Genomic DNA, 13,242 nt, shown 5'->3' on the forward strand with positions numbered 1-13,242 from the left:
GTGTTTTCTTGTATATTTATGGATTTGTTGTTTTGTGCATCATCCCATACGCTGCAATTCATATCATTACTGTAACTTTGCTCTTCTAAATAAACCTGATCTTCAGTAACATGTTTGAGTGTAAAAAATTGATAATTGTTACTAGACTGAAATAAACAGTTTTTGTTTTTGTTTTTTTTTTTGGCATATTATCGGCATGCAGTTATGTTAAAATGTGAGAAAACATCAGATTAGCAGCATTAAAAACGTTTTTATTTCATAGTTTTCACATAGTATATCTGTAAATACATGTTTCTTTGCTTCTAAAATTAAACGCATGGTGTCCAGCTGAGTGAACATTTTTGTAACTCCATGAAAAATAGATTAATAAAAAAAAATCAATCGCATTGATTTTTTTTTTTTTTTTTTCATGCCTAAAGAGGAATAAACTATGAATACACTCCAGAAAAAAAATCTTCATTAAAGTTCTCATAATTCATGCATAAAAGGGTTAATCTTCGTAATTTCATTCCTCCACTGACACTGAAGGTGCAACATGTCAAGGATTTGAAGTCTTCACCAAAATGAACTGATGATTGACGTGTCGATCATCCAATAGCATCAGTAGGTCTTGGCTGTTTTAGCCAATCAGAGCCTACTTCCTGGTCGCGGCCTGCGGTGGGGCTGGTCGTGTGTTTGTCCGCCTCGGCCTCTCGTGTTGAGCCCCAGCAGGGAGACGAGAGGCGGGGAGGAGATGGAGTAACAGGCACGGAGCAGTGAATTCATCCAAAAAGGAATGTAAAACTTTATACACACGTATCACCCGCAAGACGCCGTGCCTGTGCGCTTTGAGACTTAACATATAACCGTATTTCTCATGGAAGCAGATGGATTTGTGAGGAAGCGTCGGATGACAGCGGAGACTACAGGCAATGATCCGGGGGTTGCTGGTGCCTCTGCTGGGGCAGAAGTTCGTTGGCTCGGGGGGAGATTCTGGGGAGTTTCGGAAAGTATTGTGGGGAGTCTGACACCCAGGATCGGAGGCGAGAGTGAAATCCAGACTGTTGAGTTTACACGTTGTGCACAAGATCAGACTGAGGACTCTGAACCAGACTATGAGGGTTTGCCACAAGGAGCTTCCACTAGCACTCACATGTTGGCTGGAGCCGTGGCCGGGATTATGGAGCACTGCCTTATGTTTCCCATCGACTGTGTCAAGGTAGCATAGCTCAGTGGCTAAACAAAATGAACTTTTTACGTGGTCTCAGTGTGTGCTTTCACTGATTGCTGTCTGTTGTGTTTAGGTTGAAGCTAATGTGTTTGTTAGCATAGCATGCTAGCTTGCTGGCTAACCTAAACACGCTGCAGAGCTGACGTTTCTGTGGACAAGGTCAGCTCAGTCATTTCCCAGCCACACTAGCTAACTAGTTAGCCTGCTAGTAGGACAACAACGCCTCTTACTGCTGGTTAATTATTATGCTAACCTCAAGCAGGGTCAAAAACAAGAAGCCACGTGGCCGCTTAGTGCAAAACTACTTAAGATAATTAGCTTGAATATGTATCTGTCAACGCCCCAAGTGTAACTATAGTCCCATAATATGTTTATATGTAGTTAAATTGGAAAATTTCACATAATAATACCACTGTGGTTAAATAGGACTGTAAAAACTGCTGAAACTTGATTTAAGGATTTCTGGGAGCTTTACTGTCTGTTGACAAAACTCAAGGCACAGGTTGAATGTTGTTTCTAGTACCTTGCATTCTGTCTGCCACTATTATTACCAGCCACATAGAAATGAACTACACTGCAGTTTTGAGACAATTTGCCCCTGCTGTTTCCACTGTGGTGCATTTGTAACTACTTCAGCACAACAATACCATGTAGTCTGTTAGAGCAACAGGCCTTCAGCTGCATAAACTATTACTAATTTTGTGTAAAGTATTTTTTTCTTATCACATGTGAGTCATGCACCTTCACTGGGTCAAAGATAATCATGTGTTTTTATGTTATTTCTGAGGTATTACTTAACGTTGATATGATAGTGTGACTTATTGCCCCTTAAGGGTGATCACTCAAAGGTGATCATTGTATAACACAGACACAAGGCCAAAGAGATAAGAGAAGTGACAATATCCTCACTTTAGTCAGCTGTTTGTGTCAGGCTGAAAAGCTGCTCATACACCCGCGCTTCATTACTGTCTCGTACACCTGTAGCCTTCGTATGTTTCAATTCAGACAAGAATAATGTTTACACAACCTCTACATCTCTAGCACTTCTAATATGCCACCACTGCTTCTCAGCATCGCACTGTGCAAACTGGAAGAGATTTGGGCCATTGTGACTCAGCAAAATAAAGTCTGCAGCTCCACATCAATGACCACAAAATAAATATGCAGATGGATTTGGGAAAATTGAGAAACACGCCGGCTTCATCCAAGAAATTCCTTTCTTTTTCCATAAACGGCACACACACTTACATATCTTAACAGCTCATCCCCATGTTTTTCCTGTACACAAATGCAGTCTTTTTTTTTTTTTTTCTTCTGTGTGATTAGCTTATAATTTAGGCTGTAATTATAGTTTGGGAAAAGGCTGGTGTGCTCAATTGTAGCAAATGGCTGCGGATTAAGAAAGCGTGTTGCAGTGTGTACACCACACAGTGCAGCGGAATGGAATTTGAAGAGATACCAAAATGTCTGCAGAGTTTCTCTGAAAAAGAGTAGTGGACACAGTGTTTACATTAGGTACAAAGGTCATAGCTTGCACTTGGGAAATAGATAAGTATGGTTTTGGAAATAATATTTAGATTACCTGTGATTTTTCTGTAGAAATTCAATGTAACAATATCTCAGCACTAATCATTTTGTTTGATATTCATTGATGCAAGTAAATAAAGCAGTAAGTATGACCAAAAAAATCATGCATTACATATAAAAACACAATAATTTAATAGTAGCGTTTCCAGGTTTTACAGTGAACATTTTTGGAACAGCTTAATTATTTCTGTCAGTGTCCTATATACACCTCAGGCCATTCAAACTAATATAAAATCTCTAAATAACTATTTATAAAGGACAACACTGAGAGAGTCACTGTTAAAAGACTTCTAAGAGGAATCGGTAAAGCAAGTGTTTATTGCAAACGCCAGAAGAAAATGCAGTGTGGCTCCATTAAGATCAAGATCACATCTGTCTAATAATCATTTCCAAAACTGCAGATAGATTATAAACACAGCAAGTTCACAACTATAAGACCTTAGTGCATCCAAGGTTATAGAACATCCCGTGCACTGAGATGCTTTATAGGTTTATGTGCCAGGCATGAAGTAACTTGATGCATATTCCCATACCACTGTTTGCAAGTTCTCTTTAAGCCCAGCATTCCACAGCTGTACTATCGAGTGACTTTAGGCCATGTTTATTCTCTGCTAGACCACTACATGCACAAACACAGTAGGGTGTAAATTAGTCCGTTCAGCTGGAAGTTTGGTATTCAGGGATTATGTCGTTGCTAGTTTCTCAGAGACGGACGCGCTCGCATAGTTTCCAGGCAACTCTCAGTAATAATTCTAAAATGGCAGGTGGGCGGAACATGGCTGTCTCACTTGTGTAAGTAATATTGGTATATCATGGCATTTGTATGTGCTATTTATGAATATGGGAGTCTCAATGGCAAGAGAGAAAGGTGTGCTTTAGGGTAAGTGCATAAAGAGGCTTACAGGAAGTCAGCTTATGTCCCCTTGTGACCTTGGAGCTTGTAACTCCACACTTCCGTCTATTCAATTATGCATGTACAAAACACCACACACAATGTCAAACACCTCATTTCCCTTATTTGCCTTTATTCACACTCTTCCATTCATTGTTGTGTTATTCTTTGCTACAAACTGCAGAAGTGTCTTTAAATTCATGTCATATCCACGTGAAATTCAGCGACATTAACACAAAACTTACACCTCATTCTAACTCTATGTTTACATTCTTTGCAGGGTACAACTGGAAATCAGTGTTGACTTAAAATTTTTGCTACATTCCGCCCTTTCCTCTTTTCCAGACACGCATGCAGAGCCTCCAGCCTGACCCCGCCGCTCGCTACAGAAACGTAATGGATGCTCTTCGGCGAATTGTAGCCACAGAGGGAGTCTGGCGACCGATGAGAGGGCTGAATGCGACCGCTGTTGGGGCGGGACCTGCTCACGCGCTCTATTTTGCCAGCTATGAGAAACTCAAAAAGACTCTTAGTGATGTCATTCACCCAGGGGCTAACAGTCATTTGGCTAATGGTACCATAAACATACATATACACACACGTAAATTGTGACATGCCGTAGCTGTGCAGATTGTGTGTGACCATCTAACTAACTAACTATACCACTTCAGTATAGCAAGTGAATATATAAGGCAGAGTCCTGACTTGACCCAAGTTGCCCATTGCTATGTACCCTCAGTGTGATCTCAGTGGAGCTGCTGATTCAGCTTAATCCATATATAGAACAGCCTGGCCAGTTCTACAAACCCCTGGCAGGTCATCAAATCAGATAGGGCCTTTTCATAAGCAGAGTTGCGCACAGTAACAAAGTGCCAGGCTCATATACAGATTTATGTCTTTCAAGTTCAGCAGGGTGACCTGGGTTTCAATATAGGACATTCAACCGATATTCATCTTGGAAACCTTGTTCTGAATGTCAACCTTTTCCTTATTCCGTGTTCTCCCCACTCTTTCTCTTCCCTCTTTTCCAGTTTAGTGGGAGGCTGGGTAAGTCCTCTTTCCCCCATCTCTTCTGCTCTCCTCTGTTGGTCTCTACCTTTTAGACCCGCAGGTTTGATTAGAATCTCAAGAGCAATAAGTTACCATGTCCACTAGGTGTCTCTCTTTACTCAGGTTTGGCCATTAAAAAGCAATCATGAAAGATCTGCAGGTGACACCTGTGCAACATGCTGAAAATACAGCATTTTATTATTCTTTTTTATAATTTTTACTGTTGTATTTACAAGAAATAAGGCAGTGTAGATGAAAGTATTACTATGTTCTTTAAAATTATTTCTCATTCTCTGCCTATTCACTGTGGCTTCTTCTGTTCTAATATAGTTTTCATAATGATCTCAACATGTATTAATTTTAGAGGTATGTTTGTTTTAGGAGCGGCTGGATGCGTGGCCACTCTGCTTCATGATGCAATCATGAACCCAGCTGAAGGTAAAGCACTTCATATTATGATAAAGTGTACTGCAGAAAATCAGGATGTGTTACATATTGTGTCAGAAGATAAGTTTACAGTACTTTGAAGTCAAGAATCTTACAGGTGCCACGCCTGGGCCAACCATCCCTACAGTCTCACATATTGACTTTCACAGCTGCCTGTTGTCCACCTGCCCAGACATGTCAGTAGAAGGACACTGGTCAGAGTCATCTTGTGCAGCTGTTGAATAGGATGCAGCTGTTTGAACAAATGGGTTTAAAGCAAATACTACATCTTTGACTGCATGTGTTTGACTGTAGGTTCAAATTCAGTTTTTTTTTGTAACCTAGCCACCAGGGAAAATGTTGCCAGTGTAAATTCTGCAAAGTACAGATGTGATGTATATAATGCTGACATTTCTGAATGAAAAGATACAAATACAAATGCAGAGGGGTGTGGTGGTGAGCATTGTAGCCTCACATTAAGAAGATCCTGGGTTTGATTCCAGTGATGGCCAGCAGGGGACCTCTTTGTCTGGAGTTTAAATGTTCTCCCATGTTTGTGTTTTTTCTCAACAGGCATTCTTTCCCTTGCATCTTAATAGGCTAATTGGTCACTAAATCACCCATTGAGATTGAATGGTTGTATGTTGTTAGCCCTGCAATGAACTGGTTATACATTCAGGGTGTACCTCACCTTTGCCTGATGTAAGCTGGGATAGGACCCTAAAGAAGGATTAAGTGGTCCGCAAAATACATTTCTAGGTATTGTAGACTTGAAGACTGGTGGTGTTTGGTTTAGTATAGAAAAGACCAGACCTAATCAAATTGCTTTTACTGCCTGTATCTAATAGTTGATACAGAACCACAATATTTTCCTGTAACCAAAGGAATCATGGATGCAAAACTTATGACGTGTGTGTCCACCACTACCAAACCACTTACTGGCTTTATAGAGAAAGGCACAGTGTGGTGGATTATTTGGTAACTAATCGTATTGATACGATTATAACTTTTTTTTGTGAGGTACAGCTTCTTGCTTTTGTGTATACTTTCATCCCCTCAACTTACATCTACCCATTTGTCCCCAGTTGTGAAGCAACGCATGCAGATGTATAATTCGCCCTACCGTGGCGTGTTGGACTGTGTACGCGCAGTATGGCAGAAAGAGGGCCCTGCGGCATTCTACCGCAGCTACACCACCCAGCTCACCATGAACGTGCCCTTCCAGGCGCTCCACTTCATGACATACGAGTACCTTCAGGAGCTGCTCAACCCCCACAGACAGTACAATCCCTCCTCCCACATGTTTTCTGGAGCTATGGCCGGGGCCATCGCAGCTGCAGCCACCACACCTCTGGATGTGTGCAAGACCCTACTCAACACCCAGGAGTCTATGGCCCTCAGCTCCCTGTCCTCTGGCCAAGGGCCCGGTCAAGGCCAAGGAGCTCACAGACACATCTCAGGCTTGGCCCACGCCTTCCGGACAGTTTACAGGCTGGGCGGCCTGCAGGGCTTCTTCAAGGGCGTACAGGCGCGAGTCATCTACCAGATGCCCTCGACAGCCATCAGCTGGTCAGTCTACGAGTTCTTCAAGTACGGACTCACCAAGCACCAGCACAACAAGAGGCGAACACAGCATCTGGAGGCAGAGACATAGATGTCTCTGTGGTCTTATCTCCCCTCCCTGTGAGGAAAAGTCAACACGCACATAGAATCTTCTAATATATCCACCTCAGCTGCCCCATCGCTGTCAGACATAGCAGATAAGAAAGACATCTTCATAAGCTGCTTGAGTGTATTCCTGCTCCACTATTTCAAGGCTAGTCATGGTTTGAGTTACGTTGTTTCTCTCATGTAGGAGAAAACATCGTCACAGTAATTTTAGAAGTAGGTTTTCTGGTGTTTTTCTTTTTAAGGCATTCTAGTGACCATTACATTTATCCCAAATGGGAATAAATGTGAAGAACGCACAAGTTTGAAGTTGTAAATTTAATCAGCAGAGGGCAGTGGTGTTCGTTAACTCTGTCCTTGTAGTAATGTCTGCTGTCCTGGAATAACATTTTTTTTGTTTTGCTTTTTTTTTTATAGTTTGCAACAACATTGAGTTTGCATTCAGAATAAAAATAACTCATCCAGATTCCTCTCCATGTTAAGAAATTAGCAAGGTTTTTGATGTGTTCCAGCAGCATTATCTATAACTGACCATGGCTATAAGACTCATATTTGTAACTGTAGACTGGTAGCCAGATTCCTACTCAAATAGCTGTGAATGTTTAACAATACAGTTTGCAGATTAACACATTAGATCAAACATCGGTATTTCTTTTTTTTGGCTGCTGACGTTGAAGAAATACAATTAAGCATTTTCTCCTGTTTTTTAGTTCCGGTATTGACAAGCTATTATCATGATGTGAATCTCAAAAGGCCAGTTTGTTGTTGACCTAATATACCTAAAATTTGTGTTTCTAAAATATTGAGAGTTACTGGATTTATGACCTTCAAACATATCTGTTTATTTAAACCCTTGGTTATTTCACTATTCACCATTAATGCCTGTGATTTAAAGAAGCAGTCCAGGGCAGCATTCAGCCTTCCTGTTCTTTAACTGCAGTTTTCAGCTCGACACTTTCTTGTGAACTACTGAGTTTCCAAAGATGTGCTTAATAGCAACTATTGTGTTCCATCCATGCCTGTAAGACTTATAAATTGAGCAAGAATTGATCTGTACCCTTGTTAAAGTACCAAACACAGAAAATGGAAGCTGTCGTTCTTATTGATTGATGTCTGATTGTTTCTGACACTGAATTGCACTCGCTGAATAAATTCTGGGCAGTTGATCTTTACACACTGCTCATAAAGAGTTTTTATTTGATTTATTTCTTCCGTGTATTTACATGCAATGTTAGATCTCCCTCATCAGAAAAGTCCTGAACCCTTTATAAGGCACTCAGAAAATTTCAGTCTTAGTGTTATTGGAGGACAAAACTAGACTATTACTTTCCAGAAATTTTTCAAAAACTTTTATGATGTAGTAAATCAAGGTCAATGAAATTACTGTATTTAGTTCCTTGTCCATAAGTGGCGAAAAAATTAAAAATCCAAGAAGTATATATAAAAATACAAGAAAAACTCATGTATTTTAGAACATTAGACCAACATAAGTGCTGATCCAGACACCTAACATCCGCATTATTCGTTTGAACATTATTCCTTACATTAGTACATTAGTAGATTGTATGGATGTTTTGTGTTATTGTAAAAAATATACAGAGGAAAATGTGTGTTAAAGCAAAGGAAGTGGATCTAGTTTGATTATTAGTTTGTTAAAAGGGGGTGGGAGTCAATACGTTATACTTCTTCCCACCCCTTTTTGAGCGCAAAAAAACTGTATTATTTATTTTTTTGACCATATTGTATGATTCTTTGTTATCTGATGATTCTATATGCTCGAAATAAACTACTACTACTACTACTACTACTACTACTACTACTAGTACCGCTAGCGGCATTGTACCCGTGGTGCCATTGTATGATAGCATGAGAGGCTAAAATCGCCCAGCATACCTCACAACATTTGAATGCAGACATAAAATTGTGCCTAGTGGATAGTCAGGTAATGTTTCTATTCATTTGGCGAGTTTGGCGGCGATCGGGCCTGTGAAGGCTGAGGAAAACCCGTACGAACGCCCTCCTGTGCTGCAACATCGGGACATCGATTGGACGGACGGACACAAAACGTGCATTATATAGTAGGATTACTTCATGATACCTAACAAAGCAGTTACACTCACTGTTCATGCAGAGGTGGTCCTTGCAGATCCTGTAGACCACATCTGACCTGAGACTGTTTCTTCACTGTAACTGTTTCTGTCACTATCTTGTAATGTGTGCGGAAATGACCAAAAATAGTCACTTGCCCGATAAAGGGTTAATGAAATTTTGCATTCCTTAACCAGGGAATCGGGTAGATGAAAAGGACACGAAGCCTTGAGCTACAGCTGTAGAACCGGGAATACGTGTGTGTTTGCAGGTATTTATTTTCACTTAGAAGCAGGTACAGTTGTTTAGTCTTGAACCCAGGTGCAGATTTCAACTTTGACCCTCAAGACTGAAAACACAACTTTTTTAACTTGCAAACATGTAACCTGCATTCAAACACTAGATGACTGAAGCTTTAGAAATCAGTAAGTAATGCATTATATGGTACGTTTTGATGAGCAGGTCTAAAAATAAAAGGTGGGGTACGTCTTTAATATATCAGTGTTTACATAGATGAACAAGAAAAGCACTCGGAGAGCACAGACCTCCGCCAAGAGAGATCTGCCCCCCCCACCCCACCCCCCTTCATTTTGTGTTTATATTTTCTTCATTTTATGTTTATATTTTCTTCATTTTTCTTCATTTTGTTCATTATTTTCTTCATTTTTCTTCATTATTTTCTTAATTTTTCTTCATTTTTACCTCCGCCAAGGAGGTTATGTTTTTGCCAGGGTTTGTTTGTTTGTCTGTTTGTCTGTCCGTTAGTGTGCAACATAACTCAAAAAGTTATGGACAGATTTTGATGAAATTTCCAGGGTTTGTTGGAAATGGGATAAGGAAGAAATGATTAAATTTTGGTGGTGATCGGGGGTGGGGGGGGCCCACGGGGGGGGGCGCAGACCATAAAATTTCATCAAAATCTGTCCATAACTTTTTGAGTTATGTTGCACACTAACGGACAGACAAACAGACAGACAGACAAACAAACCCTGGCAAAAACATAACCTCCTTGGCGTGGGGGGGCCCACGTGGGGGGCCACTGATCAGCCTTGGCGGAGGTCTGCGCTCTCCGAGTGCTTCTAGTCTTCATTTTTCTTCATTTTGTTTTTATATTTTCTTCATTTTTCTTCATTTTGTTTTATATTCATTATTGTTCTTTTTGTTCAATATTTTCTTCCTTTTTGTGCATTTTGTTTTTATATTTTCTTTATTTTTCTTCATTTTCTTCATTATTTTCTTAATTTTTCTTCATTGTGTTTTTATATTCCTTTTTCTTAATTTTGTTCAATATTTATATTTTCTTCATTTTTGTGCATTTTGTTTATTATTTTCTTCATTTGTTTTCATTTTATTTTTGCATTTTCTTCATTTTTGTGCATTTTGTTCATTATTTTCTTCATTTGTGTTCATTTAATTTTTATATTTTCTTCATTTTTGTGCATTTTGTTCATTATTTTCTTCATTTGTGTTCATTTTATTTTTGCATTTTCTTCATTTTTGTGCATTTTGTTCATTATTTCCTTCATGTTCATTTAATTTTTATATTTTCTTCATTTTTGTGCATTTTGTTCATTATTTCCTTCATTTGTGTTCATTTAATTTTTATATTTTCTTCATTTTTGTGCATTTTGTTCATTATTTTCTTCATTTGTGTTCATTTTATTTTTGCATTTTCTTCATTTTTGTGTATTTTGTTCATTATTTCCTTCATTTGTGTTCATTTAATTTTTTATATTTTCTTCATTTTTGTGCATTTTGTTCATTATTTTCTTCATTTGTGTTCATTCAGTTTTTATATTTTCTTCATTTTTGTGCAGTTTCTTCATTATTTTCTTCATTTGTGTTCATTCAATTTTTATATTTTCTTCATTTTTGTGCATTTTGTTCATTTCCTTCATTTGTGTTCATGATGTGAGTCCACTCCTCCTTCTAATTGGACCAACGCCCCCCCAGTCACCACCAAAATTTAATCATTTCTTCCTTGTGCAAGTATCAACGTGTCCTGAAAATTTCATGAAAATCCATCCATAACTTTTTGAGTTATCTTGCTAACAAACAAACACGCACACAAAGCAAAGTGATCACAATACCTCCTGGTGGAGGTAATAATGGAAACCAGGGAAGTATAAAGAACTAAGAAAACTGCTTTACTTTTGCACAAAAGGGGAAAAAAAGACTGTTAGGACTGTTGTTTACCCAAGGAATACAACTACATAAACTCTAAAATTCTTGGTGAAAATTGGATGATACATCATTTTTGGGAAAGTCGGTTCATTGGTTTAAACACAGTGACTAGTGTGGAGTGACATGTGTGCACCTCGGCCTCTGCATCTATACATGTAGATTCAGACCCGTACATTTCCAAACACAGTCATACCCATGCTTGTCAGACAGACACCTGTTCAAACAGAGTGTTAATGAACCGTTTCTGGCTTGCTCTCATACCATCTCTGTGTGCTAGTCTATATTATGTGTGGCCTGTTAAAATTTTGCATGACTGTGTGTTTTCTTTACTGCTGCTAAACCAACTTCAGAGCTTCAGTGTGTCAGGTGATGCTGATCTAACGATGACAGCCTTATCATGAGTGGTAAAACTATGGCACATGGGAGAGAATGACAGCAAGAATGTTATCAGGCCATACCAACTGTCTGTCAATGTGTGTATGTGCTCATGTGACCGTCACCCGAGACAAAAGTGCTTTCTCTTGGTAGATGATGCTGTTTTTTTACATATATGTACAATTAATACAGTAAAATCGACGTGTCAGAGCAGGAAAAAAACTTCCTGCTTTATAGTGTGCCAGCTGCAGAGCCATGTTGTTCTAAAAACTGGATGGTACACTTCCCTGCAATAATCATTAATGTTAACAACAGAACCTGCACATCTCCTGGTGCATCATCAGAGTGAAAAAAATAACCATTTGACACAAATATCCAGAACTTCCCCCCAAAAAATTAGACATTGTCACAACCATAGTTTATGATGAATACCATTATTTTACAAATAAATGTTGTTGATGTGAATATAATTTATAGGGATGTCCGATATTGGCTTTTTTGCCAAAAACCGATATGCCGATATTGTCCAACGCTTAATTTCCAATTCCGATATCTACCGATACTGCTGCCGATATTTGTGGGATATTAAACTAATTTTAGGTAACATCACATATCTCCTGTCATGGAATTAACACATCATGCCTAATTTTACTGTGATGCCCATTGGATGCATTCTGAAATGCAACAAGGCTTTCAAAATGTAAACACTGTCTGTGCAAAGAATACATACTTCAACTTAAGTTGTGGAAAAAATGCCATATTTATTTATTTTCTCTCCCTCCCTCCATGAGTCTATTACAGTGTGGCAACTCTACGGTACAATTTTGAAAACTGCACATTTCTTTCAGCTACAAACAATGCTTCATTTACGCGTTGGTAAATGCCGGCGAAATCAAGGCATTATTTTATTGGTTTTAATGATATGCAAAAAAACCGATAACGATATTCACCGATATTACATTTTTATGCCAATATCGGGCCGATTATATCGGTGGGCCAATATTATCGGACATCCCGAATAATTTAGTATCAAAAATTAGGTCGGTGTAACTAGACATGGTCGCTACGCCAGACTTTTATTTATACAGAGCGACTGTATCACCACATCTTAAAAACACCCGGCTTAAAAAAGATCTGTACTTGATGACATGATTATCTGATCATTAAACACCACTTTAACCCTCATTATTTTAATCAACTCCATCATTATAATAATGACTCAAGCTCATACTTAACTGCAGCAATTACTCCTGTTAGACAAACAAACATGATACAACAACTGTCGATTTAAATTAAATACACAAACCTGAGAGTAGGTTGTGTGTGACACCGTTTAACTCTGTCAGTCATTTTCTCCCTGAGGTGTTTGCCCAGTGGGTGTAACTCTGTCTGTTGCCTGACACACTCTTTGCTTCAGTGTTTTCAAGGCCAGTGTGCGTATCGTGACATTGACACACATATTGTTAGCCTCACAGCGTAACTCATACACAAATGGACAAAAGTATTGGGACATATTCAATTCAGGTGTTTCTTTTCTAACAGAGGTCTGGGATACAAAACAAAAAGGACAAATATCAAAATCTAGTTTTATATTGTGGTAAATATCTTATTGATTATTAATATTGATGTTTATGTGTTAAATCAGCATGAACAGCACATCTTACAAGCTGTAGCCATGATGTGTCCCAGTATTTTTGTCCATATAGTTTATAAGCATCAATATTTCCTTAGAGCAGGGGTGTCAAACATGCGGCCCAGGGGC

At 38.9% G+C, this 13,242-nt stretch overlaps 1 protein-coding gene across 1 annotated transcript; it reads left to right on the forward strand.

Annotated features, from left to right (window-relative positions):
- The first annotated feature begins 662 nt into the window (after positions 1–662).
- On the forward strand, positions 663–8,025 carry slc25a28 (solute carrier family 25 member 28). Its single transcript, XM_030155732.1, has 4 exons — positions 663–1,198; positions 4,035–4,263; positions 5,121–5,177; positions 6,251–8,025. The coding sequence occupies exons 1-4, from the start codon at positions 857–859 to the stop codon at positions 6,817–6,819; spliced, it is 1,197 nt and encodes a 398-aa protein (XP_030011592.1). The 5' UTR covers positions 663–856; the 3' UTR covers positions 6,820–8,025.
- The last annotated feature ends 5,217 nt before the right edge of the window (positions 8,026–13,242 follow it).

The sequence above is a fragment of the Sphaeramia orbicularis genome, chromosome 15 (assembly GCF_902148855.1).
Source record: "Sphaeramia orbicularis chromosome 15, fSphaOr1.1, whole genome shotgun sequence".
Lineage (NCBI taxonomy): Eukaryota > Metazoa > Chordata > Actinopteri > Kurtiformes > Apogonidae > Sphaeramia > Sphaeramia orbicularis.

What these genes read in the sequence shown, in the direction of transcription:
- slc25a28 (XM_030155732.1), top strand. Translation starts at nt 857, where the DNA reads ATGGAAGCAGATGGATTTGTGAGGAAGCGTCGGATGACAGCGGAGACT. An exon ending in TTCCCATCGACTGTGTCAAG is followed by an intron (nt 1,199 to 4,034) that starts GTAGCATAGCTC and finishes CCTCTTTTCCAG; the next exon opens with ACACGCATGCAGAGCCTCCA. An exon ending in TAACAGTCATTTGGCTAATG is followed by an intron (nt 4,264 to 5,120) that starts GTACCATAAACA and finishes TGTTTGTTTTAG; the next exon opens with GAGCGGCTGGATGCGTGGCC.